Genomic DNA, 25565 nt, shown 5'->3' with positions numbered 1-25565 from the left:
AATACTACTAGACCATGTATTAAGGGGGCATGCCATGCTTGAACGCTCATCATTGTTTAGACGAAAAGATGATGCAGGAAATTCAGCTTGGCGCGGAACTGAAGGAGAGATTACTCCCAGCCCAAATGCGTCTTGCGATTGTGTACATGACTAACACGGAATATTGATGACATTGTCGGCCATTTGTTTACCAACGTGTTCTTTGCCGCCTGCAAGATGCTAGGTCACTTGTGTGGCCGTTATTGTATAACATGTAAGAGAGTTTCGATTTAAAGCTTTCGTGACTGCAGGGATTCATCTTCTTGGTTCTTTCGGTAAAGTCACGTAGAATGGAAACAATAAAATAATAAAAATAAAACATAATAAAATAATTCTCACGACGTGTCGGCCACAACGCAAGCAGCCGTCCTCAGGTGAAGACCAGGTCTGTCGGGGAGACAGCGTCTGAAGTGATATTTTACCGTGGGATGACAAATGAGACGCTGTCTCCCCGACAGACCTGGTCTTCACCTGAGGACGGCTGCTTGTGTTGTGGCCGAAACGTCGTGAGAATTATTGCATCATGTTTTATTTTTATTATTTATTGTTTCCATTCTACGTGACTTTACCGAAAGAACCAAGAAGATGTAAGAGAGTATAATGATTATCTCCGAAGGGTCCAGTGAAAGCCAGCCACACTCTGAGTGCCTTGCACTCAAAAGTGTCTTCATGCACGTGTCAAGTAAAAATAGCTTGCTCAGCACCATGATGAGCACGGTTCACTACGTACAGTGCGAAAGAAGTTCAACGAACATACATGACCCAGCAAACACCCAAGTTCCAATCTGTGCTACGAACCTAAATTGTTCATGAGTCAAAAATAAAAAAAAACACAATTTTATCAAATAATTAGATATTGATGGCAGAGAGCATTTTTATTGCACTTAATGTGTCTTAGTAAAGAAAAAAAGACAGTCTTCATTATGACTATCATGTATCGTCATTGTTCACTTGGAAAAACACACAACAGTGCCCGGCAACACTGTGACAAGAAATATCTGACTGCTGATGAGGCCCAGAAGGTTGAAACCTGTCCAGAGTTTGCTTGCTTAAACAAACGCTGCTCGATAAATATTAGTGTGGAAGCCAAAATCCAATGGACGGAACATACGTTTATTTATAAGTGGAAAATCAGATTGGATTTTGCTTGTACAATATATGCTTTAACCCACCGATGCTCCACAACAACGCATACTGATTTTGTGTATAGAAAAGTGTGGAAGCCAAAATCCAATGGATGGAACATACGTTTATTTATAAGTGGAAAATCAGATTGGATTTTGCTTGTACAATATATGCTTTAACCCACCGATGCTCCACAACAACGCATTATGATTTTGTGTATAAAAAAGGAGGCATCCCACAACAATATTTTTAACGTGCGTCACATCAACAGAGCCCAGAGCTTAAGCACAATTGCCCCATTCAGCCAAGACGGAGTTAACCTGCTGACTTACGAATGGAGGAACCATCACGTCACTTTGTCCCGCTTCCTAAGACAGAGAGAAACTCGTGGCTGCTCAGCGATAAGCCTCTAGATCAGGTTGAGTCTTTGGGGCAGTTGCAACGCTGACGTCAATTCAATCGGCACATGGAAGGATCATTAAAAACGTTTTATTCATTGTTTTACTTGCAAAGTCACTCCTTAGTCCACCTTGGGCGTTCCGCTCAGTCGCTCCGCCAAAGCGAGAAGGATGTTTCCTGGGATATCTTGGTGCTCTTCAATCAGGCCCTGCATTGCCTGTTTGGTCTGCGGAGAATAAGTCAGTTTTTTTTGGTACATTTCGTCAGAATGCGGTTGAATTTTCCAAACGTTATTATCATATGTTAACATCATACAGTCCGACGTCACATATCCGTCCGACCTTTACCTATCCGCATCAATATTGTATAAGCATCAGCATTAACATTACAGTGAAGGATGTGACGGGCGTGTCACCGAGCTGTATTTATCAATGTTTTCAGGTGTTTTTATTTTTTTGCCTGGAGTATGCCCTACGTATTGCACTGTTATGCAGGATATGCAGCACCAGTTGTAGTCCGAGGCTCCAGGTTACAGAACCAATCAAGGTCTGCCTTGGGGTTTCCAGCCTTAGGTGTCGGTGGAGCGTGTTTATATAATTAAAACACAGAGGCCACATATTAGTGGCTCGCTTGTGAGAAATCAATTTCGGGACCGCGACTTTACCTTTTCCTATTTCGACGTGACCACAAACGAAGAGGAGCTACTTTTTGTTGAGTCAATCCATCACTGGCACGTGTCGGTAACGTTGCGAAAAAAAAAAACAGTGGGAACTTAACTCAGAAGAATGCCACCTGGTTCGACCTCAAACATTCATTAGCTTGGACGATCCATGGGGTGAGGCCGTCATAAGGGAATAACCACCAACAACCACCAATGCGTCGGTGTGCTCAGTAGCCAGACATGGTTTTTGTGTCAAATGTTGCTTACTGGGGCAATAAACGACTGAATAAAAAAAAAAACAGGTTGTCTGCGGTACCCCGACGTTACCCGAGTGTTGCGTTTGGTCACCTTGCGTTGCGTTTGTGTCACAGGCAATATGATGACAACACAACGATCTCGTGTAAAGTGTCGCGGAGAACAAGGCCGAGGATTACCCTCGGACGAAATGTGGCGGCTACTTTGTCGCTTAGACCGCCGACTCGACGAGTCGAGGAAATCAAACTCAGACCTTTGTTCCGGCTGCGTAGACCAATTGACTGACGCTGTTCTGAACGACCAGCCCGAGACTGCCGTTGGCAGTGGTGGCAGCTACAGTGACACCCACCCACCCTGTGAACACCCAACCCACCCTGGTGGTTATCTCAACCGTAGCTTTTTAAATTTGGAGCTTTCGTGACTGCAGGGATTATTCTTTGGTTCTTTCGGTAAAGTCACGTATAAAGATAAAATAATAAATTAAATAATAGCATACTACGACGTTTTGATTGCAACACAAGCAGTCATCATGAGGTATAAAAGAAATAGCAACAAAAATCTCTCTATTTAAGGCCTCGTCACAGAGACGATCTCTCTCTTTGTGCCGACACGTGTTCTCTCTCTGTGTATCTTTGTGATATCTGTCTGCTTATGTGTCTGTCTATAGTTTTCTGGTTAGATTTTTGTTGCTATTTCTTTTATAGTATGCTATTATTTAATGTATTATTTTATCTTTATACGTGGCTTTTTGTTTTGTTTTTGTACCGCACCTTCTCAGCAAGTTCAGCTGCACCGGTGCCAGGGTCATAGGGGATGGGGTCTCCGAGGTAGGTGCGGAACTTCACAGGGAAGCCACCATAGATTGGCACCACGGGCAGACGGCATCGCTCGTACAGCCAGCGGAACACACCTGTGGGCAAACAGCGCGACAGTCCCCCAGCCAGCCTTCGGCGCACACCGTGTCCAGATGTTGACTACCTCGCCCGGTGTACGGAAAGTTAGAACTCATTCAATAGGCTTAGTATAGTCAAAGTGCCCAGAGTCTGAATAGTAAAAAAAAAAAAGATTCCCCTTGAGCTCAGACAGCCAAATGAAGGCTTTGAAATTGTTATGAAGTAGGATTTGCATCTGTCCTGATTTACCCAAGTGCCGTACACATACAAATTAAATCCATTGTTACATTCGCCTGCTTGTGAGAGTGAGTGGATACTTACACAGGCTTCCAAGTGTTCTGAATCCTTCTCGGAGGTTTTGTGTGAACACAGGAATGATGGGCTGTAAAAGAATCATGAAAATACACGCACCTAGAGAGCCATACATTGGAATAGGGGGCACAGGGGTGCATCACTTAGTTCTACGTATTGTGAATCTGGCAACCTTTGCTTCTCAGCCGCAGCTAACGTCCAGTGAAAAGGTACGCCTGAACTGGTCCTGAGTCCTCTTTCACCAACCCGCATTGACCAGCATGATGAAGTAGCCAGGACAGCATTGGAAGTTCTTTCCCTAACCAAGCAACGGATTTGATAAAAGACCCGACATTATTAGAATTTCTACATTATAATCGAGATTTCGATTTACAGCTTTCGTGACTGCAGGGATTCATCTTCTTGGTTCTTTCGGTAAAGTCACGTAGAATGGAAATAATAAAATAAAAATAAAATAAAACATAATAAAATCATTCTCACGACGTTTCGGCCACAACGCAAGCAGCCGTCCTCAGGTGGGGACCAGGTTGGGACCAGGTCTGTCTTCTCGACAGACCTGGTCCCCACCTGAGGAAGGCTGCTTGCGTTGTGGCCGAAACGTCGTGAGAATTATTTTATAATGTTTTATTTGTATTATTTTATTATTTCCATTCTAAGTGACTTTACCAAAAGAACCAAGAAGATATAATCGAGATGTTTTAGCTTGTGCAGGACGATGCCACTGTACAATGGTTAGCTCTCTGTGACTTGTAATCCAGAGGACGCGGAATCTGAGTCGATCTCATGGCACGGCAGTTGAAAAAATGTGCAAGTTTCCTAAAGCCTGCCGCTGTCCACCCATCGTGCGACTGGGTACAACGACTATTAGTCGATCGGCAGTTCGGTTGTAGAAGTTGGGATTGTGGTCTGGGATGTGACCTATTGGACTCATTTCTATGTTGTGATAACTTGATGTTGTGTGTGCATTTAGTTTCGGTGTCACATTTATTTATTCTTTTTTGTCGGAGGGCTTTCATTTGCTTGGTAGTAGCTGTATGTGGGATACATATTGTCCTGATATATAATGAATGCACAGCGTTATGGGATGCAATTAGAATGAATGACGCTGTTTTGTTAAAAAACCGAAGGTATTATGTGTGGATACTTCCACCTCTTTCAAGGCATCTGTCCAGCGTGGACGAGTGGGCCAAATATCCTTCAGAACGGCCCCTTGAGACGTCCCGTTACTTCAAGTTTCATGTATTAGGTATAGCCCTGTGAGCCATGCGGCTCTTGAGTCGGGTGCAACCGCAACAAACAAAATATGAACAGAGAAACGTCTTAAAGCGACGACGCGTAACAGAAACATCCTGGATAAACCAGCAAATCTTCCAAGAAAAAAACCACCGTATTACAACGCCGTGTGCAAAAATCCCAGTGTGATGCAAGTCAAACAATAACAACCATAAGACAATTTAGATTAAAGTTATCAGGCCAACTCCGCACTTCCGCAAGAAACATGGCTTAACCATATGTTTTCCGAAATCACCAAAATAAAGATATAAAAACAATGTAACAACAGCAATCAAAGGAACTGAGATTAAAATGTAACAATAAACAATATATTTCGATTTAAAGCTTTCGTGACTGCAGGGATTCATATTCTTGGTTCTTTCAGTAAAGTCACGTAGAAGGGAAATAATAAAAATATTCCTATTTATTATTTCCCTTCTACGTGACTTTACCGAAAGAACCAAGAAGAATAAACAATGTACATAACATGTTCGACCAAACTTGAGGCCCTTCTGCCCACGGTGGTGTTAGCAAGTAATTGCAGGATTGCAACTTCTCCTTAACGACTACTATGATCTTCTTGGTTCTTTCGGTAAAGTCACGTAGAAGCGACAGCGTCTGACGCTGTCTTTCCGACAGACCTGTTCTTCACCTGAGGACGGCTGCTTGCGTTGTGGCCGAAACGTCGTGAGAATTGTATTTTATTACGTTTTATTTTTATTATTTTATTATTTCCCTTCTACGTGACTTTACCGAAAGAACCAAGAAGATGAATCCCTGCAGTCACGAAAGCTTTAAATCGAGACTACTATGATGATACAGACGCCTTCACTTCGCTCGCATATAAACAGAAGAACAAGAAGAAGGTTCAAGTCCATCGCTGTTCCTTACCGCCTTGGCATCAATGGCAACTTGGGCAAATCCACTGCGGTTGCCCCACAGCAATCTGTAAGCGTTGTCGCTGAAAAGCGCCTCCCTCAAACCGCCGGGGGAAATGGCCAAGAGGTGGCCACGACGCAGAACACGCACGCACTGCTCCCTCGGCCCGTGGATCACCCTGAACACCTCCAGCAATAACCTGAAGCCTGCGGCGGAAAGAGCGGGTGGTCAAACGCAACCACCCAACGCTGAAAACGCGTCGAATGAAATTAGAATTCGTGTGAAAAAGTGCTTTTTTGGAGTTAGATCGCGTAAATATAAATGTGTCGATCTAGATTTGACGTTTTCGTGAATGCAGGTAATCCATACTCGTTGGTTCTTTCGGTAAAGTCACGTAGGTATGCTATGAGAACCTCATTTGCCAGTTAAAATATGATAATTGTTTTTTTTACCCTTCTATCTGGCAACAAAACTGACACCTTTTTACAAGGAGTCATGTTTGCATAGACCGCAATACCTGCAGTCATAATGCAAACAAAAGAACATAACTCTGATAATGTGCACTGTCCTCGGGTGTGGACCAATCAACTTCAAGGACAGTGCACATTATCAGAGTTATGTCTTTTGTTTGTATTATGACTGCAGGTATTGCGGTCTATGCAAACAAGACCCCTTGTTAAAAGGTGTCAGTTTTGTTGCTAGATAGAAGGGTAAAAAAACAATGATCACGTAGGTATGCTTTGGCAAATGAAACATCAATGGAGGAGTTTGTAGAGCTTTCGGAGACCCGTGCCACTTATATACCAGGTAGCTTGAAGAGGAAGTGATCTGCCACCGAGTAGCAGAGCCTGCCTTTGCTCAGGATGATTGAAGAGAGCAGGTAGTAGTAGTCGATGGGGATGGCTCCGTGGTAGTACACAATGAGTGCCGGCCCGGAGTCCGGAACGTTCTCCAGACCGTGCACTTCGTAACCTATGTAGAGGAGTACAAGTAAACCCGTAAAAACAAAGCTTTTCACTATAAATCCTTTATATGCGTGGCATCGGGGCGGCTAGAGTCCTCTCGTCCTCTGGCTTGAGATGGCTGCCACCTATGGGTTAGATGATTGTCTGGCAGCATTAAACAATTGGTAATTAAATTTTTTTTTCCCCAAACAGTGTAAAATTTTGGAATTTTTTTTTCAGGAAAATGCATTGTCACGCACAACGAGTCTGTGTGCAAAATGTCAGCTCTATTGGATCACGGGAAGTGGGTTAAAAACGACCGAAAGATTTGCACGGTCGTAAGCAAGCAAGCGAACTTAATATAAAGGATTTAAAAATAGGGACGTGACGTCAGGTGTGCCGTTCAGTGCGATGACGTCACGTCTCCTAGGGTACTTAAGGGAGACCCCATGATGTAAGCGGGGTCACTGTGGGAACGGGTAGAGTAGGAAGGGTGAAGAGGGAACCAGGGGTAGAGAGAGGGATCGAATAGTGAGTCTGGGGAGAAGCCGGTGGTAGCCGTAGAGGTGCTTCTCTCTCTCCGGTCGGTGGAGTCGGCAGAGTCCACAATCCGACACGAGAGAGAGAGACCGGAGAGGTGAGAGGGAGAGAGGAGAGAGGTGAGAGGGAGAGAGTGAGCGAGAGACTGAGCGAGAGAGTGAGCGAGAGAGTGAGTGAGAGAGTGACCGAGAGAGTGAGCGAGAGAGTGAGCGAGAGGTGGGGGTTTTACATAAAGCAAAGTTTAAAAAAAAATACGAAATGATGAACGAAGCAAAGGGCCGAATACACCGAGCATCTTCTTGTTTCCACTGATCGTAAAAAAAGAAAAAAGAAAAAAAAGAGAGAGAGAGACCGGAGCTAGCCGGCAGGGACCCGGACTCAGAGTAGGACCCCTAGCCCCTGGGAGTTGTGTACCCTGCTGTGTAATATTGTAACAGCTTTAATAAACTCTGGCGGAAGCCCTTAACTTACCTCCGTCTACGAGTACGTCCGTCGGAACTTCTCTACACATGCACATTGAACACATTTCGAGCCGTGAAAAACTAGGCCGACGACATCGCAGGGCAGGGCCGCCTCTGACTTTCAAAATTGTCGTCGAAGTCTTCTTGGTTCTCTCGGTAAAGTCACGTAGAAGAAAAATAATAAAATGATAAAAATAAAACATAATAAAATAATTAACGACGTTTCGGCCTCAACGCAAGCAGCCGTCCTCAGGTGAAGAATGGCTGCTTGCGTTGTAGCCGAAACGTCGTGAGAATTATTTTAGTATGTTTTATTTTATTTTATTATTTTCCTTCTACGTGACTTTACCGAAAGAACCAAGAAGATGAATCCCTGCAGTCACGAAAGCTTTAAATTGTCACGTAGAAGGAAAATATTCAAATAATAAAAATAAAAAATAATAAAATACTATTCTCACGACGTTTCAGCCACGTCGTGAGAATTGTATTTTATAATGTTTAATTTGTATTATTTTATTATTTCCCTTTTACGTGACTTTACCGAAAGAACCAAGAAGATGAATCCCTGCAGTCACGAAAGCTTTAAATCTAAATTGTCGTCGAAGGTTTTCTCCATCGGTCGATCAGACTTCAGTGTACACCCGAGAACACACCAATGAGAATGGATGCCTGGAGGCAAGCGGTCGCGTGCTGTCTCTACAAAATGTTACGTTAAATTAAGTAATCTTTAAGCCACGAGCATCACTCGATGTGATTGGTGGCGACAGCATCGCTTGCACGCCACTTTAGCTCCTCCACTATCCCATCGTGGGGCCGCTGTCACGAGCCCTCAGGCTAATCTGGACAATTATTTACGCTGCAATGCCTCGCTGCGTCCCAAATACTCCTTCTCTCGCGCACGTCGCTAAAATAGCGAACGATTGTCCAACGCCATTCATGAGCATGCGACTTCATGTGGGAGGGAATCGGAGTGCCCGGATGAAACCCACACACACGAAGGGGTACACCCCTAGCTGCCACTGCAATTTAGTGGCCTAAAATACAATGTTTCGCTCCGGATGATCGCTGCAAAGTATGCAAAGTATGATCTGTGTTTTGATTTAGTGTGCTGATCTTAAAGGTGCATTGAAAAATGTTGATACTCCGACTGATGCTCCTACTGTTGCGGAGTGACTCATGCAGCCAGCTATGGCTGCAGAGTTTTGTAGTACATGTTGTTTACGTGGTTTATTGTGAAAATTCGGTCACAGTTCCTATGACCTGCACTGTTTCATTGCTTTTATGGCTTTATTTTGGTGATTTTCGAAAAGTTTTTTGGTTTGGCCACGTTTGTTTGTTGTAGTACAGAGTTAGACTGATGGCCTTAATCTAAGTTGTCTTGTGGTTGTTTGACTTGCATCCCACTGGGATATTTGCACAGGGTTGGTGTACGGTGATTTTTCTGCAATATTTTTCTGTCTTTTCTTGGATTTTCTGTTTGCACATAGTCACTTTAAGATGTTTTCTTGTTCATGTTTTTGTTTTTTGTTTGTTGCGGTTGCACCCGATTCAAGAGCCGAATGGCTCACAGGGCTATACCTAATAAATGAACTTTGAACTTTGACCCTCAGAATCAGAATTTTTTAAATTTAGACTGGAAGAATCCAGTGAGCGATGAAGCTCTTCTTTACATATGTAATGCGGTTGTAAACGGCCCTTCTGAGGTGCCGTCAGGGGGGGAGGAGTTAGGTCACGTGGGGGGAGAGGGGTTGAGTATAGAAGGAGGGGAACCGGAAGAGCAGGGGGAGTGACGGGGAACCAGGAACAGAGGAAGGCCACGAAGGGCGAAGCGGGGTGTGGCGAGATCGCCACGAACACGGGGGGAGCGAGGATCGGCACCGTTGGCCAGCGGTGACCGACCCGAAGCAGCGAGGAGGCTGCAGTCAGCAGCGGGGCTGCACAGAGAGAGTGGGCAGCGGGTCTGCATACAGTGACAGCCAGAGGGTCTGCACATAGGGGTAGCAGCAAGTCTGCAGGGAGGAGGTTACAGTAGATGAAGCAGAGAGTCAGAGGGGTGAGGAAGCTATAATAGCAGTGAATAGCCGGGGGCTACAAATACAGGAGTTATAACAGAGTGCCGTGTGGGTAAAGACGTGAACCTGAATAAAGACACGAAGACAGAAAGAAGTGTTCGAGTCCTTTTATTACACTGGAGTCAGAAGTGAAACGGCATGGCGAAACAACTGAGGAAGAAGAATATCCCATCTCCGGCGTCGGCTTCATCATCGGACGACGACGATCTTCCTCCTGAGGTCGGCTTCACTTCGGCGGAGGGAGAGATCCGTGAGGGCCCGGGTGTGGAGGAGGTTGCCGCTGCGCCCGACCCATCTGCGTTGAAGGACGAAGATTTAAGATGGACCCGGATGGCGGAGCAACTGGCGACCCTAAAAACCGTCATCACGGAGTTGTGTGACCTTGTCACGCCAAGGGCGGCGTTGGAAGGTGATGGTGGTGATCGGCAGGAGCCCGGGTCGTCTTCGATGGCGCCGCCATCGACCACGCGGCGTGAAGACGCCATCTTGGGCGTGGCGCACCACGGAAGGCGGGAAGTCGCCATCTTGGGGCCGCCACGAAGATCGTCCGCCATCTTGGCGACACCGCGTTGCGACGCCTTGCTGAACTTGCCGCCGGAAGAGTCGGTGACGGACGGAAGCAGGCCAAGGAGCCGCAGTCGTCACCTTACAACTGTTAAGGAGTTCTCCATCGGGGGCGATTGGAGTGCGTTCGCTTGTCGATTTTTGGCGGCGGTACGAACGGCAAGGTGGACGGACGCCGAGGCGCTGGAGGTGCTTCCGACTCTCCTTGACGATGAGTCTGTTCGTTTTTTTCGCTCTATAAAAGCTGCGAAGAAGAAAACATTGCGTGGAGTGTTCGACGAAATGGCGGACGCGTACGAGCCACCGGATGACGCCCATCACCGCTTCGTGCAGCGGCAACGCGCACCGGAGGAGTCGCCTGTAGCGTACAGGGGCGCCGTGCTGGAACTCGCGATGGCCGCTTACCCGGAGACGGAGCCTGACCTGCTGGAACCTCTCATCTTGGGGAAGATGTTGGAGTTATCCCGGGATCTGGGCATTCCTATGCCGGCTTGCGGTCACGAGAAACTCACGTCCCGGACCGCGGCTAAGTGTTTGGACGCCCAGTTCAATCTCCGCCGCTGGAAACAAGTCACGGCGTGGACGGGCGGTCCTGTCGTCGATGGGGGGGCCGTAGGGTGGGACCCTACAAAGGCCGTGTACGTGCCGGATGCGACCGGCCCAAAGGAGCTGTCGGCCGCCTCCACTCCGTGGCCGGCTCGAAGCGAGCCGGGGCCGCGGGCTCCGCCGCCGGCGCGGCCACGACGGGACGGGGTGCCTGCTGCGCGCCGACCCGACGTCGACTGTTTCCGCTGCGGCCGTCGGGGCCACTATGCCAGGGACTGCTGGGCCCGGGTTCCGGGGCCGCCCCAGCAGGAGGCCTCGATCGCGGACGTCCCAAAGAAAGACCCTCCGGCACAGACAAGCCGGCCGTGACAGCGCAGGAAGGAGGACCTTCCGCTTGTGGGACGCCGACCGGAGCCGCAGAACCCACGGGACCTGCAGCTCTTCCTATCCCTCCGCGGACGCGAGTACGGGATGTTTCTGGACGCGAGCGGGACAGTGGCGGGCCTCCAATGGCGACGGAAGAACTTGCGCCCGTCGCCCCTAAAACCCTTCCACGTTCCCGCTCGGCGGGTGGGCCGCCGACCGTCCGGGACGGCCCGGCTACCCGTACTCGCTCGAAATCCCTCACGTTTCGTTAGATTGTGTTGTGTTGTGTTATTGTTATAATGTTCTTCAATGCTTCGTGTCTTTTTGCGTGTTGGCCCTTTACACCCGCATTGCTTTTCAGGTTGCAATTCAGCCGAGGTCGGCTGGATTTTCTTTAGGGGGGAGGGTGATGTAATGCGGTTGTAAACGGCCCTTCTGAGGTGCCGTCAGGGGGGGAGGAGTTAGGTCACGTGGGGGGAGAGGGGTTGAGTATAGAAGGAGGGGAACCGGAAGAGCAGGGGGAGTGACGGGGAACCAGGAACAGAGGAAGGCCACGAAGGGCGAAGCGGGGTGTGGCGAGATCGCCACGAACACGGGGGGAGCGAGGATCGGCACCGTTGGCCAGCGGTGACCGACCCGAAGCAGCGAGGAGGCTGCAGTCAGCAGCGGGGCTGCACAGAGAGAGTGGGCAGCGGGTCTGCATACAGTGACAGCCAGAGGGTCTGCACATAGGGGTAGCAGCAAGTCTGCAGGGAGGAGGTTACAGTAGATGAAGCAGAGAGTCAGAGGGGTGAGGAAGCTATAATAGCAGTGAATAGCCGGGGGCTACAAATACAGGAGTTATAACAGAGTGCCGTGTGGGTAAAGACGTGAACCTGAATAAAGACACGAAGACAGAAAGAAGTGTTCGAGTCCTTTTATTACACATATGTCAAGTACAGGGACGGGTGACTCAATGCTGCCATCTCCTGGCCACCTCCCAGTGACCACGTGTACAACTCCTGGGCAAGCCCTGGTTGTCACATGTGTTCAAGTACTAACTCGACGTGACCATGCACAGTTAACCAAGATCCGATGGGATCGTGTGCGTTCCGTGTGATTTGGAGATATCTCGTGACAAGACTGGAAAGTAGAGCAGAGTAGGCGTACCTATAGGACAGCTCGTGAAGGTGGATCGGAATCAACGTGGTGAAATAAATAGGCAGGCAAGAGCAGGGTGGAGTGAGTTTGGAAAGCTGATTTTAAAAATGAAAAGTAACATTGCAATGTCGCCTCAGGCAGAAAGTTTTTAATCGGTGTGTGCACTACCTACTGTGAGATATGATTCAGAAACATGGTCAGTGACAAGTAAAAACGATGATAGAAAACTAAAAAGTGCACAAAGACGCGTGGATAAATGCATGCTTGGAATGACATCGAGAGATAGAATGCAGAATACATGGATGAAATAATATACACAGGATCAAGATGTAATTAAAACTGTTCAGAAAACGAATTGGGCTTGGGCAGGACATGCCACTGGAAGGGTTTATGGCCGATGGTCATGAATAAAGACAGAATTGTAGCTAAGGAACGGAACGAGTCCAAGACGATTTCTCCCGAGTAGATGAGCGATGAAAAAATTAACCCGTAAAAACAAAATTTTTCACTATAAATCCTTTATATGCGTGGCATCGGGGCGGCTAGAGTCCTCTCGTCCTCTGGCTTGAGATGGCTGCCACCTATGGGTCAGATGATTGTCTGCCACCATTAAGCAATTGGTAATTAAATATTTAAAAACATTTCCCTAAACAGTGTAAAATTTGGGAATTTTTTTTCACGAAAATTAATTGTCACGCACAACGAGTCTGTGTGCAAAATGTCAGTTCGATTGGATCACGGGAAGTGGGTTAAAAAACGACCGAAAGATGTGCACGGTCCTAAGCAAGCAAGCAAGCACGCAAGCACGCAAGCAAGCAAGCAAGTGAACTTAATATAAAGGATAACAAAAATGTGCTCGGTAGATCGTTACACCCCAGAGCGACGTGAGCCGGCGGTGACTTGGGGAGGCATTCACCCAGAAGTAGATGGACGGGTTGTGCTTTTTCTGTAGGATTTTATTGTTTACGTATGTGATGTTCAGATTTGTGTACAATTAATTTGAGATGTTTCTTGTAATTTTATAGATTGTTGCGGTTGAGCCCAAATCAAGAGCCGAATGGCTCACAGGGTAAATCCTAATAAATTAAACTGAAACTGAACTGAAATGTTTCATGGGTGATGATGATGATGATAATGGTTTCGATTTAAAGCTTTCGTGACTGCAGGGATTCATCTTCTTGGTTCTTTCGGTAAAGTCACGTAGAAGGGAAATAATAAAATAATAAAAATAAAACATAATAAAATATTCTCACGACGTTTCGGCCACAACGCAAGCAGCCGTCCTCAGGTGAAGAACAGGTGTGTCGGAAAGACAGCGTCTGAATGAAACACCACCAGGCTTGGAGCGTATATTTAAGCTGCTGGGTTGGAGGGGGCAGAGCGCCATATTTATAAATATGCTAAATTCCTCTTGATATGCAAATTCTTTTGTCAAGGCGCTCTTCCCCCTCCAACCCCGCTTAAATATACGCTGCCAAGCTTGGTGGTGTTCATTCAGACGCTGTCTTTCCGACAGACCTGTTCTTCACCTGAGGACGGCTGCTTGCGTTGTGGCCGAAACGTGAGAATTATTTTATTATGTGTTATTTTTCCCTTCTACGTGACTTTACCGAAAGAACCAAGAAGATGATACTGGTTGTCGAAGTGTAATGGTTGCATGATCGTCCTTACCGTGCCAGAAGGCCGCGTGTTTAACCCAGAGAGAAGCCAGGATCCGACGAGCCTTGCTCCAAATGCCGGCGGAGCGAGAGCTGCGGACGATATTTTTGATGCCGTATAGGTACAGGAAGAGGGTGGAGAGGTAGAGAAAGAGCAGGATGAAGAGTGGCAGGACAAACACTAGCAGGAGGGGAGAAGCCAGCGCCCACAGCACGAAGGCAGCGTTCGAGACGATGCTCATCTCCTCCAAGTCCTCCCACCATGACCACGGCCACTGCACGAGACCCGGCCACTCGAGATCGTCCATCGGCGACGAGGTGCGCTCCTCGGTACCCGTCATCAGAGTGTCATCTGAGAGGTGCACATGGCCACGTCCAACTCAGGCCGGCGCTTAGCCCTCTAATAATGCATTATTTGAAGAACAATGCAATGCATCGTGATCATGTTATAAGGTAGTCGAGCACGCGCTTAGCCCATTGTGATGTTCAGCTGTCCTTCCCCCGGCGCCTCTGGTTGGCTACGTACGGTGCGAAAGAAGTTTAACATACATACACACAACATGCTACGGCACTTGTTGTCAATTAGTCTGCTCAATAATCATCCAAACGGAGGACTGTGCAGTCCGTGGTGTGTACCTTATATTGGCAAAGGGATGTTATCAGTGGAGCCACATCTAAGCACATAAACCGATGACACTGTTTACCGACAACGCTGATTTTTGGAACAACTGAGCGGCTGAATGTTTGTGTAAGTTTACTGCGCAAATAAGGGAACGTTTTTGGCCAGTGTCAATAATTTACAGCGTTTCATGCTGAGTGTTGCATTAAGACGTTCATGCCCACTAGAATTAGTCTGGGTAACGAACAAAACACCTTTGTTATAACATACTCTTAGTTCTTTCGGTAAAGTCACGTAGGTAAAAAATGAAATTAAAATTAATAAAAATTAAACAATGAAAATCACGACGTTTCGGAGGCAACACAAGTCTCCGTCATCAGGTGGGACCGTCACAGCCAGATTAGCTGAATCAAGTGGGTTATTTATGATACAGCAAATATGGCTGTGACGGTCCCACCTGATGACGGAGACTTGTGTTGCCTCCGAAACGTCGTGATTGTCATTGTTTTATTTTTATTAATTTTAATTTCATTTTTTTACCTACGTGACTTTACCGAAAGAACTAAGAGTATGAATCCTTGCAGTCACGAAAGCTTCAAATCTAGAACTACCTTTGTTATAAACCATCATTCCCACTCGTTGAGTAATATTGTTGTCACAACATCAGTCTCGAGCGGTGACAGAGATCAGCGCACGACGAGATGAAAACCAGCGACCTGAGCTCCGTTCCCGGTTGCGTGCTAACATCAGTGACCAGTGCTTATCTGAACATATTTATGGGCTGTCCCCACCGATTGACCAATCCGGTGAAGTATAGTAAACCATATTCTTAGGTTTTTCCGGTAAAGTCACGTAGGTAAAAATTTCAAATTAATTTAAATTTTAAATTAAAATTAATTTTAAATTTTTTTTTTTACCTACGTGTCAATAATTTTAATTTTAAATTAAAATTAATTTTAATTTTAATTTTTTACCTACGTGACTTTACCGAAAAAAACCTAAGAATATGAATCCTTGCAGTCACGAAAGCTTCAAATATAGTAAACCAACCACGCGTGGGGAGGCCCCTAATCCAGCAGTGGATTAAAAATGGGCTGTAAAAGGTCAAATACATTACATTTGTTCCAACGTTGTCAGGAACGGGCCGAATTGTAACATATCCCGCGTTGCTTAAATTACCAAACATTTCCGTCAAGTACAAAGAGTGCACCAACACTATAAACACGATACTGGAAAATAATCCCAAAGTTCATTTCGTTAAAAAACTATTACTGGTACGTACCGTACACGTTCGAAACGCATTGCAGAGTCATACAGTACTCGGCTTTGCTTTGAAAGAAAAAAGCCACAAAAAACTTGTCAACATGCGAGACTGTTTGCTTGACTACTTGCAGTCGAAGATTTGCATTGTGAGCAACGTGTCAAATGTAACTTGCTAATCTGAACTGTGGCGTGTGGACTTTTACCGTCGCTTGTACCTTTACGACCATGCCCCCCCCTCTCCTCGCTCCCTTCGTGTATCAGAAATCTGCAGCCAAATTAGCGTCAATGTAAACAGCTGTGATACACCGTGCCACCAACGGCAGGTGTGAAATGCCACTTTCTTCCGTCTGTTGGCACCACGCACCAAAAAACGAGGCCGTGAAGGCATCACGACCGTGTTGCCTTCACCGTGATAGGTTGCACATCATTTGATCCACATTACAGACGCATGATGGTCATTTGTCCACCAAACTCGATGTGTAGTTGCGAAGAATCCCCGCCTAGACTTGGCAGCCAGAAACAAAGTCCGTGCTGTCAGTCCAAGGTTCACCGGTTGTCGGTTTTGTGCAACAGACCTTGATAAAGCACGCGTGTGTATGTGTGTGTCAGTGTGTTCTTGTTTGGGGAGTGGTCGTGTAGCGGTTAGCGCTACGCTGCGCTACGAACCTGGCGACCCGGGTTCGATTCCCGCTCACGGCTAACACCAGTGATGATTATCTGAACCGGTCCTGGGCCTCCCCTAGGTCAACTCAGCCTCAAATGAGTACCTGGTGCGGTGTGTAAACATCACCACTAGGGAAACAAAGGCGGTCGGGCGTGGTGCTGGCCACCCACCCCCTCGTGTACCGTTCCGGCCTTCATAGGTGCTCGCTAACAGCACTTGCCCCTACAGTCTGTTCAGGCTATACGGGGGATCTTTATCTTTGTCTTTGTCTTGTTTGGGGAGTGGTCGTGTAGCGGTTAGCGCTACGCTGCGCTACGAACCCGGCGACCCGAGTTTGATTCCCGCTCAGAGCCAACACCAAGTGGCGATTATCTGAACCGGTCCTGGGCCTCCCCTAGGTCGACTCAGCCTCAAATGAGTACCTGGTGCGGTGTGTAGTAAACATCGCCACTGGGGAGACAAAGGCGGTCGGGCGTGGTGCTGGCCACCCACCCCCTCGTGTGCCGTGCTCGCCTTCATAGGTGCTCGTTAACAGCACTTGCGCCTACAGTCTGTTGCAGGCTAAACGGGGATCTTTGTCTTGTTTGAGTGCAAGGTTTTAGTAACTCTCCATTCACATTATCATTCTGTGGGTGAGGTGTAAGTCTACCCACTTGTATTCCACCACGATCACCCAAAAGGTCTTCCCGGCACTCACCCCGGACGATTCAACACGGTTGGCTTGCGGTGCGGTGTGAAAGAAGTTCAACATACGTACAGCACGTTCAAATATGGAGACTAAGCTCGGCTGATACGGTGTTATTAAAAACTATTATTTAACAACACCGAAACGACCACCAACAACGAAATGTATCGAGTGTCCGTGGGGAATTCATCATCCTGAACGGCGAGGTGCATCAGGGCAACAATAAAAAAAACACAAAAACACACAAAGCCACTTTTCACCCACACACAAAGATCCCCCGTTTAGCCTGTAACAGACTGTAGGGGCAAGTGCTGTTAGCGAGCATCTATGAAGGCCGGAACGGTAGACGAGGGGGTGGGTGGCCAGCACCACGCCCGACCGCCTTTGTCTCCCTAGTGGCGATGTTTACACACCGCACCAGGTACTCATTTCAGGCTGAGTCGACCTAGGGGAGGCCCGGGACCGGTTCAGATAATCGTCACTGGGTGTTGGCCGTGAGCGGGAATCGAACCCGGGTCGCCAGGTTCATAACGCAGCGCGCTAACCGCTACACCACCGCTCCCCACACACAGTGGTACAGCGCCAGCCACACCAGTCCACAGATCTCATCCAGTCCACAGATCTCGTCCAGTTCCTAGATCTCGTCCAGTCCACAGATCTCGTTCACCCCCGAAAGCTCATCCGGTCCCAAGTCCTTGCTCTGGAGAACGCGATCTGCCAAGGAACAGTACGATCAGAGCAGGCCCGAGACGCAAGACCAGGTTACAGACACATGGGTGCAGGCACAAATGGACTCCCTTTGACAAGGTCAGTTATAAGAATGGGGGGTTTTCCACCTTTTTCTGGCAACAAAACTTAAACCTTTTTTACGAGGAATCTTCTCAGCATTAACCACAATACTTGTAGTCAAAATGCAAACAAAAAACACACTCTGATAATATATTGGCATTGTTTTTTTAAACTGATTGGTCCACACCAGAGACAGCTTTCTTTTGAGCCTCGTCTCAATTGGTGCTAGACCAGATGACCCCAAAAGGCGTACAGCTCAAAGACAATGCACTATCAGAGTAATGAGGGCTCGGGGTATTGTGGTTAATGCAGACACGATTCCTTGTAAAAAGGTTTCAGTTTTGTTGCCAGAATAATGTGGAAGAACCCCTAAATCCTTACATATTGGTACTGGCAAAGGAGGTCTCATGAAGGTCAGTCACGTCACCTTGCACGCACACCTGAGATCCACCTAGGGCACGCGGTAGCTAACAGCGCCTGGCAACCGGTGGTGCCACGGTGTTGTAGACGTTAACGACCTCGCCTGGTAAGGAGCGATCGTGGGCTCGATCTCCAAGCCTGACGCCTGCATATTTGGTCGCGTGCATTTGTCTCCCTTCACGTTTAGAAAAGTGCGTTTAGAGTACGTGGTTGCCAATACATTTACAAGTGGTCAGTTACTTCGTTAACCTTCTAAAACAAAACTAAACTAGGTTTTGGTTCGTGTAGTTAGTAACCTATTCTCACCTCTGGATTCATATTCCTGGGATTTCCTGTTCCCTGTTCCATGGTTGAAGGGGAAGCAGAGTGAGACTGATAGCCCGATAAGGCATTACACACTGACTTTGGATTGTGGGTACTCTCCGACTCCGGATCGCTGTAACACGCTGGTAAGTCGGGTTCAACTTGTAATAGTGGGGCTCACTGGTCAATGTCTCAGCTGTGTCTCTGTCTCTGTCTGTGTCTCTGTCTGTGTCTCTGTCTGTGTCTCTGTCTCACCCGTGTCTCTGTCTGTGTCTCACCTGTGTCTCTGTCTGTGTCTCTGTCTCTGTCTGTGTCTGTGTCTCTGTCTGTGTCTCTGTCTGTGTCTGTGTCTCTGTCTGTGTATCTGTCTGTGTCTCTGTCTCGTCTGTGTCTCTGTCTGTGTCTCTGTCTCACCTGTGTCTCTGTCTCTGTCTGTGTCTCTGTCTGTGTCTCTGTCTCACCTGTGTCTCTGTCCACCTGTGTCTCTGTCACAGTCACCCTGTGTTCGACTGTGTCTCTGTCTGTGTCTCTGTCACAGTCACCCTGTGTCCGACTGTGTCTCTGTGTCGACGCACGGTTGGCTAAGTACGCTGTAAAATAGGTCCAACATGCATAAAAGGTACACCATTTGTGAGCACATAAAACAAAACATCTCCTAACCCTACCCTACCTACTTTCCACACGCATCCCCAAATACACAAAGAGTGAAATGATAAACAGTCCAGCAACTTCAGAATTTTTTCTTGCCGTGGTAGTCCCCTCTGATGACGGACGCTTGTGTTGCGCCCGAAACGTCGTGATTTAATTAAATTTATTTTATACCTACGTGACTTTACCGAAAGAACCAAAGAGTATGGAGTCCAGCAAATGTTTTTCTACAAACAATTGCCAAATGTACTTGTCAGTGGATGCTCGGGCATTTAGCTGATTTAGGCGAGTGTGTGGAGAGCACAACTTCTGGCTGAGTACACACTTTGATTACAGAATAATTGGTCTAACACCCTCATAACGTGCTTCTCCAAAGCCTAATTTGTCAGTAGCATGCTCATCAAATACAGTTAAATTTGTATATGGTATGTGCAATGCACAATGTACTACATAACAGTACACCAATATCTCTTCTTTGGTGTAGAGTGTAATATTCTTTGGTTTAGAATATAAACTCGTATCAGCGTTGCGGTGGTTAGCACATTGTGCTACAAACCTGGCAACTCACGCTCGACACCCAGCCATGGCGAACACGAGTAGCGAGTCAAATGTAAACTGGGTTTTTTCTCTCCTCGCCGACTATACGAAACCCTAGCGTGGTTAAAGTATGGTTAAAAAAATACAACAATCCTCGAATGACATGGCATGTGATTCTAGATTTGAAGCTTTCGTGACTGCAAGGATTCATACTCTTAGGTTTTTTCGGTAAAGTCACGTAGGTAAAAAAAAGAAAATTAAAATTAATAAAAGTAATAATTGAAATAAAATAAAATCTTAATTACTTTTATTAATTTTTATTATATTTTTTACCTACGTGACTTTACCGAAAAAACCTAAGAGTATGGCATGTGATGACACAAGCACAAATAACAAAAGAACTCAAGACTTTGGTCAATGCCGTTGCCTTGAACAGAAAACAAATAGGCGAAGTTTCGTGTCAGATTTGACTCAACTGCTCTGGTCTCCCCAAATCCGGCGTGCCACGAAGGACGCCCATTGCGCAACGCATTTGCCTACTGTAGTTTCCTCTCGAAGCGGTGCGATCGACGAATCCACCGAAAGCATTCTTTTCTATTCTCTATGAACATTTCCTGTTGCGTGATACATTGTTGCAACGATGACTTGCTGCGTCTCCAAGTCGTGCGTGTCCCTTGTTCACGGACCTTCTCGTTGAGACGTGACAGGGTGGGTAGAACGTTTCTTACACAACGGGTGAGGAGGAGGGGGAGAAGTGGGGATAACATATCCGAGACGGGGTTGTACGTCCGTATGTTGAACTTCTTTCGCACCGTACGTAGCCAACGGTACCGATCGGAGGCACGGGGGAAGGGCAGCAAGGTGCTGAGCATGTTGGCCAGAGTGGGGATCTCGCACAGTCAACGCGTCAAGTTCATTACGCTTGTGCGTAAACACGTGGCACTTTGCTGGCACAAATCGGACACCCCAAGGCGCCGTCATCACATTGACACTCAGACGTTGCAGGTGGTTTTAAAATGGTTCTAGATTTGAAGCTTTCGTGACTGCAAGGATTCATATTCTTAGTTTTTTTTTCGGTAAAGTCACGTAGGTAAAAACGACGGAAGCTTGTGTTGCCTCCGAAACGTCGTGATTTTTATTTTATTTTTATTTTACTTTTATTAATTTACATTTTTTACCTACGTGACTTTATATTTAAAATGGTTATTTATGAATGGTCTCCACGCTCATTTAAAGTCTGCCTCCGTTCCAACATGACATCGAAAGGACAATTTTATTACGACGAGTGAATATGGCTTGTACAAAGCCTTGCATGATACCTTTTAACAAGGGTCAATCCCTCACGGTAGAATTCTCCTTATCTTGTTATGTGTTCTTACTGGCACTGCTAACCGGGGCTGCTTCACAGTAAAAAAGTGGACTTAACCCTCCACAGCAGGATTGCACAACGCTGCAGTGGTGGTGCTGACCCACTGAGGGCCCTGAACATGAATGTTCTATGCCCCCTCCCTTTCAATTTATAGAATCCTGAGATGATAGAAGAGTCAAGGAGGCCGTAATTATAATATATATTGGGGGGGGGGGCAGATCTCTCCCCCCCCCAATATTCAAATATGCTGAAAATGCCCCCCCCAATATTTAGCTATAAAAAATTTTGCTATGTAAAGAATGTGCTAGACCTTGGCCACAATATCTGGACTTATCTTCATATAAATCAATGCATAGATTTCTGTTTATATGATTGTGGTTATGGTTGCACTCTATTAGTCCCTAATCTCTGCCATTACACACAATGATACAAGAAATGGTAAATAAAGTAAAAATAGAGCAATGTAATACAATACACTATTAGACATTATTGTAAAAAAAAAGTCCATCCCATGTGTTAGTGAATTTTTAAAATATTTTAGGCAGGAAATTCGTTTTCAAATTTTGATATTTTTTCTGGGTTGGGACACCCTGGAAGATTTGGTCCCCCCCCCAATGTTGATTCCATGGCTACGAGCTTGCGAAGAGTCATAGACATGAGATTATGGATACAGCGAGAGTAGAGACATATAGACTCATGTAAAGATACAGCGCATTGAGAGAATTGAAATGGAGACCAGATAGACACGAGATCGATGAATTGGCTCTTCGCGTTAAGTTGGTTTGTATCGTTGGTTGGGAATATTTGTTTTTATTTGGCCTGATATTTCATGCACCTCTGTCTGGTCCATACATCCAAGGCTACTTGTGTTGCTCGGGGAAAGATGCATTTTGCTTGATTTGCTTATGCGCGCGGCACCACCGTTTGCGAGAATGTCTTACTCACTGGCCTGCGTTCCATTCTCCACTCTCTTATGCTTAAAGTTGTCTAAAAGTTCCATCCTCGGTGTATTCAGGTTTAGCAGGTTCCTCTACTTGTGACCGGTTTAGAACCAAATAATAATGACCGGTTTAGTTTTAAACTCAGCTGTGGCACTTTCAGCCGTCGGCCGTTTTTGCATCTACGCGGCTGTCCGATTTAGTTTGAGGATTATTCGTAGTTCATTTACGTTCACGTCACACGAGGTAAAGTTCTCAACGCCGTTGGGACGAATGGTTCCTCGCTTGAATGTGTTATCATCGCCGTATTATGACGGCCTTACACGTTGTACTTGTGACTGGCAACGGTGCTTTTCTGATGCTGGGTTTTCCCAGTTGTAATTGCAGCTATAGTGGCAAAGCTCGCGAGGTGAGCTTTGCTCAGGGAAGTCCAATAATCAGTGAAAAGCCGAGGTCTCTGACACCTGTGCCATATAAATGCTGCATGCGGACTTCCTGAAGCACAGAGCCAGGAGGTTTGTCATGCACACGTCTGAGCGTGCAGAACGATAACGTTTCTCGTCCATCCTTTGACATCGGGATCATTTAAAATTGTGAGTACATCGACTTTTATCGGGTCAAAATGTGCGAATAAGTTTAAGTGCCACTCAAATGTTAATGTAAATATGCACGTGACCACACACATTGCGCTGTTTTGTATTTAGAATAACGATTTACGCCACCGTTATCAATCCAATGCTGGATGAAGGCCGCCTCATCCAGTGTCGGTGAGGTGGTTGTTTGACCATACTTCGCCCAACTGGTCAGTGCCTCACTTGATACAGTAAATCTGGCTGTGACGGTCCCACCTGATGACGGAGACTTGTGTTGTTGTCTCCGAAACGTCGTGATTTAGAATTTTATTTCTATTATTATTTCTATTACTTTTATTGTATTATGAAATTTTTACCTACGTGACTTTACCGAAAAAACCTAAGAGTATGAATCCTTGCAGTCACGAAAGCTTCAAATCTAGAATGGTCAGTGCAGGTTTATGAACGGGGGGGGGGGGGGGGGCAAATATTTCTGATCCCTTTAGGTGAGCCGTGGTCATGTATAAAAGTGAAGTGAATCAGTTGGCTCATAGCACAGTGTGTTACCGCTACCGGCCTGTAAACTTTATCTCTCACATGAAGTATATTACGTGTTCTCGCTTTGAAAATATGTCGTAGTGAATGTAGTCTTTCCTTTTTTGCAAGGAGAAAGTTGCAGCTTTTCGGCGAAACTTTAAACACCATCAAACATTCGTTTCACGTTTCGTTTTTTTGTTATTACCTCGGGAGGAAATTCGAGAGAAGACCATTTTCCATATTACTATTAAATGATATTATTTGGTTCTTTCGGTAAAGTCACGTAGATAGAAAATAATAAAAAGGTAAAAAAAAAACCCACGACGTTTCGATCGCAACACAAGCGATCGTCCTCAGGTGAACACATTGGTGATTTTTTTTACTCATTTGTAGTGGTGGCGCAGTGGTTAACACATACCATGCTCTTTCGATTTAAAGCTGTCGTGACTGCAGGGATTCATCTTCTTGGTTCTTTCGGTAAAGTCACGTAGAAGGGAAATAATAAAATAATAAAAATAAAACATAATAAAATAATTCTCACGACGTTTCGGCCACAACGCAAGCAGCCGTCCTCAGGTGAGGACGGATGCTTGCGTTGTGGCCGTTGTAGCCGAAAAGTTGTGAGAATTATTTTATTATGTTTTATTTTTATTATTTTATTATTTCCCTTCTACGTGACTTTACCGAAAGAACCAAGAAGATGAATCCCTGCAGTCACGAAAGCTTTAAATCGAAAAATGCAAAAGGGTTGTACTTTGAATTTCTATTTTTTTTTTCAATCGGACTGTCTTGTAAAAGCTGATCATTTGCATGCACAGGTAAAGCCAGTTTTTTTACATCTACAAGTTGGTCCAGATGTCTTGCGATAACTGGTTTTGAGGACGCGACCCTGACCAGTATGAACTGGTTCTGAGAACTAGAAAGGTCACTTCACTGAGGGGTCAATTCAGTGGACCGCTTTGTCCACAATAGGGCTACGCTTGGTATGTGCCCTGTGAATGCGATTTCTCTGTGCTTCAGTCGAACCGAATATTCATCTTCTTGGTTCTTTCGGTAAAGTCACGTAGAAGCGAAATAATAAAATAATAAAAATAAAACAGTAATAAAATAATTCTCACGACGTTTCGGCCACAACACAAGCAGCCGTCCTCAGGTGAAGACCAGGTCTGTCGGGGAGACAGTGTCTGAATGTTTTTTTTTTATTAAATGTTTTATTTTTATTATTTTATTATTTCCCTTCTACGTGGCTTTACCGAAAGAACCAAGAAGATGAATCCCTGCAGTCACGAAAGCTTTAAGTCGTGAGAATTATTTGATTATGTTTTATTTTTATTATTTTATTATTTCCCTTCTACGTGACTTTACCGAGATCCCTGCAGTCACGAAAGCTTTAAATCGAAATTGAACCGAATATTGTTTCGATCTCACAGTTGTATTGTCTTAACGTCTCAAGTTTGAGCTTTGGACTACATTTTATGTGATGGTGGTTTTTTTTGTGCCTTCAAATTGTTACATTTGAGACTCCACTTTAATCACCAGTGTCTGCCCATGAGCCGTTCAGCCTCTCGTCATCTTATGGTTCTAGATTTGAAGCTTTCGTGACTGCAAGGATTCATACTCTTGGGTTTTTTCGGTAAAGTCACGTAGGCGACTTTACCGAAAAAACCTAAGAGTATCATCTTAAGGTGTTTACGGGTCCACAGTTGTAGACAATTATACCCTCCAACTGCAACGAATCTACACTGTGACCATGTCACAATAAGCGGAATGTTTGAATGTATCCTGCACATTTTAGCGTTTAGTTGTGTACTATATATTTGTTTTGTTTACTATAAGCTCATAATTAGTTTAAGAGTAAGGACATTTCATTTTAGACGCACCTATATGCTCCAGCAGCTCGAAGCTTCGTACGTCGCATCTCATCTTAACCAATTCTTACTGCAGTCTTGGCAACAAGGAACACGCAGCAAGCAGCCTGTAAATTCGCATTAAGTCTGCCAATAGTGGGCGATGTTGACGCTTGACGTTTTTTTTAAACTTGTGAGTAAAACTTGTGAGTGATTTAGATTTATATATATTAATAATAAAAACTGAT

The 25565-nt window shown here is 45.8% G+C and overlaps 1 protein-coding gene across 4 annotated transcripts; it reads right to left on the bottom strand.

The window, feature by feature from the left end:
- Positions 1-563: 563 nt before the first annotated feature.
- TMEM68 (transmembrane protein 68) lies at positions 564-16240 on the bottom strand. 4 transcript variants are annotated; one of them, XM_061562450.1, is made up of 7 exons: positions 16212-16240; positions 14140-14478; positions 6640-6807; positions 5848-6041; positions 3694-3754; positions 3250-3389; positions 564-1789 (listed from the first exon to the last, which is right to left on the bottom strand). In XM_061562450.1, the coding sequence occupies exons 2-7, from the start codon at positions 14465-14467 to the stop codon at positions 1685-1687; spliced, it is 996 nt and encodes a 331-aa protein (XP_061418434.1). In that variant the 5' UTR covers positions 14468-14478; positions 16212-16240; the 3' UTR covers positions 564-1684. The 4 variants fall into 4 exon arrangements, with proteins under 4 accessions (XP_061418434.1, XP_061418432.1, XP_061418435.1 ...); XM_061562448.1 differs by lacking the exon at positions 16212-16240 and adding an exon at positions 16028-16176; XM_061562451.1 differs by lacking the exon at positions 16212-16240 and adding an exon at positions 16028-16171 and having other exon boundaries at positions 14140-14219.
- Between the last annotated feature and the right edge of the window lie 9325 nt (positions 16241-25565).

Source organism: Lethenteron reissneri, chromosome 29 (assembly GCF_015708825.2).
Source record: "Lethenteron reissneri isolate LAM-NWPU_2019-01 chromosome 29, ASM1570882v1, whole genome shotgun sequence".
NCBI lineage: Eukaryota > Metazoa > Chordata > Hyperoartia > Petromyzontiformes > Petromyzontidae > Lethenteron > Lethenteron reissneri.
The sequence above is the reverse complement of the archived record's forward strand: the minus strand, read 5'-3'. Positions and strand labels throughout refer to the sequence as shown.